The 7,684-nt window shown below is 41.5% G+C and overlaps 1 protein-coding gene across 1 annotated transcript in view; it reads right to left on the bottom strand.

The window, feature by feature from the left end:
- Positions 1-4,445: 4,445 nt before the first annotated feature.
- ddx3xa (DEAD-box helicase 3 X-linked a) overlaps positions 4,446-7,684 on the bottom strand; it is a 42,235-nt gene continuing 38,996 nt past the window's right edge. The window contains exon 15 of the mRNA XM_068040660.1: positions 4,446-7,230. Coding sequence (XP_067896761.1) covers positions 7,154-7,230 — 77 coding nt within the window. The 3' untranslated portion in view covers positions 4,446-7,153. The remainder of the gene's footprint in view (positions 7,231-7,684) is intronic.

The following is a 7,684-nucleotide window of genomic DNA, read 5'->3' as shown; positions in this document are numbered from 1 at the left end:
CTAGCCAAGCTGTTTCAGCTATGATACTGGCATCTACCTGGACAATTTTTTGGTTTCAGGCATGTCCTGTCCACAAAAAAGGACAAATCCATTCCAGCCAATTACTGTTCCAGTCTGCAGAGCGATGGAAGGTGTTGTCGACAGTGCTATCAAGCAGCACTTGCCAATATTGAGTTTGGGTTCCACCAGGGTCACTCTGCTCCAGACCTCACTGCAGTCTTGGTCCAAACATGGACAGAAGAGCCAAATTCCAGGAATGAGGCAAGAGTAACCACCCTTGACATCAAGGCAGCATTTGACTGAATGTAGCATCAAGCAGCCCTAGTAAAATTGAAGTCAATGGGAATTGGGGGAACCTCATCGCTGGCTAGAGTTACACAAAGATAGATGGCTGTGATTGTCAGGCCAATCATCTCAGTCCAGGACATCGCTACAAGAGTTCCTCAGGGTAGTGCCTAACCTAACCATCTTCAGCTACTTCATCACCTCCCCTCCATCACAAGGTCAGAAGTGAAGTTTGCTGATTGCAGTGGTCAGTTCCATTTGCAATTAAAAAAAAATAAAGCAGTCCATACCTGCATGCAGCAAGACGTGGACATAAGGGGCAAATAACATTTGCACCACAGGTGGCAGGCAATTACTATCTCCCTTTGACACTGAAGTTTACCACCACTGACTAGAGACTTAATTGGACCAGTCACAAACACTGCAGCTACAAGAGCATGTCAGAGGCTGGATATTCTGCAGCAACTAACTCCCCAAAACCTTTCCAACATCTGCAAGGTACAAAATAGGAGTGTGACAGAATGTTCCCAACTTGCCTGGATGAATGCAGTTCCAACACTCAAAGCCAGACACCATCTAGGACAAGGCAGCCTGCTTGATTGGCACTCCATCCACCACCTTATTCACTCCTTGCACCACTAGTGCATCGTCGCTGCAATGTATACCATCCACAGAATGCATTATAGCAACTTGTCAAATCTTGACAGCTTCCAAACTGCAATCTGTACCACCTTGAACAAGTGCATAGGACCACCTGCAAGTTCAAGTTAGGTACCATCCTGATCTGGAAATATATTGCATCACAATCAAAATCCTGGAACTCCCAAAGAACAGTGTGTGTTCCTCCATCACATTGACTGCAGCAATGACCCATATCCCAAAAGAATTTAAAAAAAGACTTAACCAATTAATCAATTATTCAAAAGCCATTACAATATGCCTATTAGTAGTCTTGCACCTAAGAAAACTTAGAAGTCTCCACAAAGGCACACTAATCAGACAATTAGCAGAAACTCAATAACAATTAATTCATTTTGGAGGCAAGGCCAGCTTTGAGTGCACTTGCAATTCTAGCTATTCACAATATATATTAATGATTTAGATGAGGGAACTAAATGTAATATCTCCAAATTTGCAGATGACAAAACTGGGAGGGTGAGTTGTGAGGAGGATGCAGAGAGGCTTCAGGGTGATTTGGACAAGTTGAGCGAGTGGGCAGATGCAGTATAAATGTGGATTAATGAGATTATCCACTTGAGGCAAAAACAGGAAGGCAGAATATCCGAACGGCTATAAACAGAGTACAGGAGCAGGGATGTCTTGCTGCAATTATACAGGGCCTTGGTGAGGCCACACCTGGAATATTGTGCACAGTTTTGGTCTCCTTACCCGAGGAAGGATATTTTTGCTATAGAGGGAGTGCAGCAAAGGTTGACCAGATTGATTCTTTTGATGGCAGGACTGACATATGAGGAGAGATTGAGTCAGTTAGGATTATATTCGCTGGAGTTCAGAAGAGTGAGGGGGAAATCTCAAAACTATAAAATTCTAACAGCACTTGACAGGGTAGATGCTGGAAGGATGTTCCCGATGGTGGGGTCATAGTCTAAAGATACGGGGTAAACCCTTCAGGACTGAGTTGGGGAAAAATTTCTTCACCCAGAGTAGTGAGCCTGTGAAACTCACTACCACAGAAAGCAGTTGAGGTCAAATCAAGGAAGAGTTAGATATAGCTCTTTGGGCGTAGGGATCATAGTGAATGGCGGAGCAGGCTCGAAGGGCCAAATGGCCTACTATTGCTCCTATTTCCTATGTTTCTACGTTTACAACCTTGGGTGCTAGTTTAGTTGAAAACAATGCAACGTAGTCACTATTACAGACTGCGTTATCTAAACATCTAGACTAAAGCCCCTCATCCTTAGAATCAATGAATCGTCAACTTGTCATGGCCTTGACATCTTAAAAGTGGCTGAAAGACAAGCAAATGGTTTAATCATCCACTGTTCGTAAAACTCAAGATCCTAAAAGCAGCTTTATCCTTGAGAAGCAGAGTTAGTTTCAAGTCAGTGACCCTTCCCCTTAGAAGGGTCACTGACTTGAAACGTTAACTTGGCTTCTCTCCACAGATGCTGCCAGACCAGAGTATTTCCAGCATTTCTTGTTTTTATTTCAGATTTCCAGCATCTGCAGTATTTTGCTTTTATTTACTCTCCAAGATTTGTGTATCTGAACTCTTATGTAGATGTCCTCCCAAAATGGATCACATCTCAAATTTCATGAGATCTACTCAAACTACTAACCCAACTCCTGAATTATATCCTATGGCCTGAACACCTGGAATGGAAATACTCACCCATACAAGTGCTCTCCAGTCTCAAAAACCTGCTAACACTTCAGCCAATTAAGTACTGAAATGCAATAATGGTTACAATGGAGGGTAAACATGGCAGCTAACTTCAATGTGTCAACAGCATTGACATAATTACAAGTGTTGCTCTAATGGTTGAAGTGATGGCTATAACAGAAGTCCCATACGGATTGCTCTGGAAGCATTTGGTTACCCTGAAGGCCAAACTAGTCCTCATCTGAATGCAACATTCTTAGTGCTCTGATAGAGGTCAGGCACTGTACTGGTCATTGCAATAATGACCTAGAGATCAGAATTACAGAATGAAGTGACCTCTCATTACCTAGTGTAAACACTTGATATAGCAATATGCTACAAGTCATAGGCAACCCAGAATTTACCTGCCTTGCACCACTAGTGTCAATTTCTCAACATTGGAGGTTTTTTTTTTATTAGTTCATGGGATGGGTGTCACTGGCTAGGCTAGAATTTATTGCCTTCTTGAACCACTGCAATCCATGTGGGGTAGGTACACCCACAGTGCTGTTAGGGAGAGTGTTCCAGGATTTTGACCCAGCAACAGTGAAGGAATAGCAATATAGTTCCACATGAGGATGGTGTGGGGCTTGGAGGGGAACTTGCAGGTGGTGGTGTTTCCATGCACCTGCTGCCCTTGTCCTTCTAGGTCTTAGAGGTCATGGGTTTGGAAGATGCTGTCTAAGCAGCCTGTGTGTTGCTGGAGTGCATCTTGTAAATTGTACACACTACTGCCACTAAGTCAGTGGTGGAGGGAGTTAATGTTCATAGGTGGGGTGCCAATCAAGCTGGCTGCTTTGTCCTGGAGGGTGTCGAGCTTCTGTTGTTGGAGCTGCACCCATCCAGTTAAGTAGAGAGTATTCCATCACAGTCTCCTGACAGGTCTTGTAGAAGATGGACAGGCTTCGAGGAGTCAGAAGTGTTACTCACCACAGGATTCCTAGCCTCTGACCTCTTGCTGACATGGTATTTATGTGACTCATCCAGTTCAGTTTCTGGCCAATGGTACCCCCTGGAATGTCATGGGGATGTGGCAAGATTCTCTTGTTTGAGATGGCTATTGCCTGGCACTTAAGTGGCAAGTAACATTTGTACCACACAACAGCCCAGGCCTGGAAATTGTCCAGGTTTTGCTGCATTTCTACAGACCGCTCCAGTATCTGAGTTGAGACTGGTGTTGCACATTGTGCAATCAGCAAACATCCCCACTTCTGACTTTATGTTTGAAGGTCATTGATGAAGCAGATGGTTGGGCCCAGGACACTACCCTGAGGAGCGCCTGCCGTGATGCCCTGGAGCAGAGATTGACCAACCACCACCTTCCTTTGCACTAGGTACGACTCCAACCAGCGGAGATTCCCCTATTCCCATTGACTCCAGTTTTGCTAGGGCTCCTTGATGCTGTACTCAAATGCTGCCTTGATGTCAAGTCACACTCACCTCACTGTCTCAATGGCTTGAAGAAAAACAATGATCGGTTGAGCTCAAAAGCAAAGGTGGATTTTTAAAGAAAAATTTTAACACCAACCCCATTCTCAGGATCCAGAGTAACTGCCAGTGCAGCTCAATCTCCATTGGTAGGCTTACTGGATTATGGACCAGTAATGTGGATTGAGTATAGAGATTTTATCTACAAGCTACAATGAATTTACAGAAAATCTTTAAGTTTTTAAACAAACTAGAAAATTAAGTCAATATTTTACTATAAAGTTGAGACTCAAACTTAATACTCTAGAACTTTTTCTCCCTGCCCACAAGTCAGCACAAAAACCATTAGTTGATGCAGCTCAAACCTTTTATTGATAAAATCATAAGTAATGCACAGCTGTGTCTTCTCGTGCAATGTAGAGCATAGCATCTAAACTATTATAGAAAGCAAATTCTAGATCTACAGTGACTAAAAGGTATTCAATGCACTGAGCAAGACTGGACACATTCATGCACTGCAATAGTTTTGTTGGAATTTACAGCATGAAGAGGATTTCTACAATTTACGAATGTTAGGTCTAAAAACTACAACTTGCTTAGAAGTGTCAAGTTGAATACCCAAGTCACTTAATACACAAATGCAACAATAAAGTGATAACCACATGTATTAAATTTGCTCTTTGCCAGACATTACTAAACATAAAAAAACAAATTGGAGTACCTCAACATTTTGCCATTTTCTAAACATTTTCCTCTAGAATTTTAAGAAACTCTGTCCAAACCTTGGCATATTTTATTTCAGTTTTGATCAAATTACCCACATGAATGAATTTAATAGGACAATGGGAAATAGCGGCAATCAAGGCCGACGGTGGGTTGTGGTTCAGTTTCTGACTCTGGGTCCAATATGACCTTAACAGTAAGAGCTCACGCTACCCCGAAATATATGTATATATATTCACGCATACGTTGACATTCAACATTCAAGTGCCAGTGTTTTTGGACTGTCTTTTGGTCAAGTTACTTTTTCGGGTTTTCTATGAACTTTCAAAGAATCACTTTTAGGCTTACAAAACAAAAACACAAAAATTAAATATTTGTCAAATGAATAAATATTACACAAAACTAGCAGCAAAAATACCTAAATCTGTTGTGTGCAAATAGTTAATTCCCAACTGTTAGACCCCCATGGTCCCAAAATAGTCCTGGTTTGGTATCTAGCCTCTTTCCCACCCCCTCCCCTTCTAACTAAGCTGCATTTGACAATCACTGCAAAAAAAGACTTGGAGGTTCAAGAAAATGCATGCAAGACAAGACATCTGTATATAAAATATTCTCTGAATGTGCATTAAAATAAATTTGTTAAAGGTATTTAGATCTCTTATATAAAACCTGATGGGCACAATGTATAAGGGCCTAAACCTACCTGTATAGCACCATTCATCACAAGAGATTAGCTCAATACTGTCAGTGCATCTACTTTCCATTGATGAGAATTTCAGTACAAGAAGGCACAACACATTTAATAGATGTATTGCACTTGATAAGTTCTTTTGCTACTTTTCAGTTCATTCTCCACCACCAAATATTTCCAGTAGTTTTTATACTGGCAGTCTGGCCACTTGAAAAAATAAGCTAAGGAAAAAAACTACCCTATCTTGGCAGTTTGAAGTCAACTCACCTGACTGCAGCATTGTACAGCTCAACATTTAAACAGGTGGGAAAAAACATCTTTGGCCAGATTTAGCGGATTAAACTGACAATTTGTCCGCATAATGGACAGTGCAAAAGGAAACCTAAGCCACTATGCTGTAGTGGATATGCGATCAATTACCAGCGTTGGCACCTTGTGCAGTAATGTGTACATTTCCATTCTCTGTGATCTCCAAGCATCAAACTTCAGACCCTAGTGGAGCAACTTTACAGAATCTACAGTAAACAGTTAAATGCGGCTTTTCTGAACTTTGTAATGCAGCTTGAATATACACAAATGTAATTTTTTTCAGTAAAGAAGCCTGCTGCAGAGATCTTTCTGTTCGTTCCCCTTGACCAAAAAACAACACTAGCATGCGTATCAGACCAAAATCAGCCGAGTCTGCCTGTACAGTCGCTCGGTGCTGTGGTCCATTTAGCCATTCCGAAATTCCAAATTTCCTTTTAGATACGGCAGGCATTTAAGATTTCTAATGGATGGGATTTTCATCCATATCTAAAAACTTCAAGTTTTCAAAATCCCCTAAAAATACATTCTAGCTACTTTCTGCCCACTCCAGGCAAGCCTGAATTAGTTAACTAGCTGCCTTTAAATGTTGTCAAGTTACTTGATGTCAAGTTTTCTGAACTTTTGCATTTGCTTAGGTGTAGTAATCTGAAACAGCAGTGAATTAAAACTTGACACTGTACACATTGTTGGAATGGCTTGTAAAACTACCATGTCCCCAACAGATATCTATCCAGGATAGAGTGAGCAACATCAGTTCCCCACATTAGGGATCAGAATGCTGCAAATGCCCCAAAGTTGTCTTTACAGGTCACGCATGTCAAGGCCGTAATGGAGGTCGCTGCTTATTTTCAGCCTTGTAACAATGTTAAGTGCAACTGGGTAAATGACTCCTGGTAAAGCCATTTCACCCTGCTTCTGCCAAGGTTTGTTTTGCCCAAGTCTCTCTCAGATTGTGCTAGAGAATGATTGTGAGAACTCAGGCCCAATGAACCAGTAGGACATCAAAAATAAAAGTTCCTCTATAAAGGCACAGTACATTAACATACAAATGATCCTCAGTTACAGAGAAATAAACTTAAACACAGCACACAGTTTAAACATCTATAGCCAATATTCTAGTGCTGTTTATGGCCACATTTTCTCCATGGTCTAGGGTTCATGTTCCTCTGTTACTGCTTTCTCTTTTTGCATTTGAGCTCCCTTTAAAAAATCCAGAGAATCACAGCTGGTAATGTACTGTGAGTTCTTGAAGCTACACAAGGTATAGTCTGGCTCAGTTACATGTGGTTTCCATTTAGCTTGTTTGGCAAGGTGGCATCCACTGCAATATTTCTTCAGTTTCCCCACCAATCCACCTGGGAGTTGTAAGCTCCGCCATATCCATCAGCATTGTAATAGTTTCCATAACTACCTGGAAAACAAATGTGTTCAGTTGGAGAATTTAAACTTTTACAGTTTCATAGATTATGCAAAGTAGAAAGATCAGAAAGTACATTAGCTGTTCAGTGAAATTGCAATTGCCCTCTGCATCCTGCATTAGTAAAGGGAAAAGCTACCCAGATATCTCTATTGGTTGACTCCAGTAAGAGTCGCTGGATAGCAATTTCAAGGAAGATGGACGCTGGGCAACGGGAGGTATTCTGTGTGGTTACTAACCACACAAATTGAAAAGGCCCGACACTGTACTGGCTCATATGACCAAAGTACTGCATAAAATCCACTTGTGGAACTATAATCCAAAGTGGCAAATGCCTTCAGCAGAGGAGTCAGCCAGGAACAGAAATGAGTGCAGCACAAGTTAAAATTTGCCGAGACAAGAAAGGCAGTTGTACCCCATACATGCTTAGGATAACCATATGGCTATT

This window comes from Heterodontus francisci, chromosome 10, assembly GCF_036365525.1.
Source record: "Heterodontus francisci isolate sHetFra1 chromosome 10, sHetFra1.hap1, whole genome shotgun sequence".
NCBI lineage: Eukaryota > Metazoa > Chordata > Chondrichthyes > Heterodontiformes > Heterodontidae > Heterodontus > Heterodontus francisci.
The sequence above is the reverse complement of the archived record's forward strand: the minus strand, read 5'-3'. Positions and strand labels throughout refer to the sequence as shown.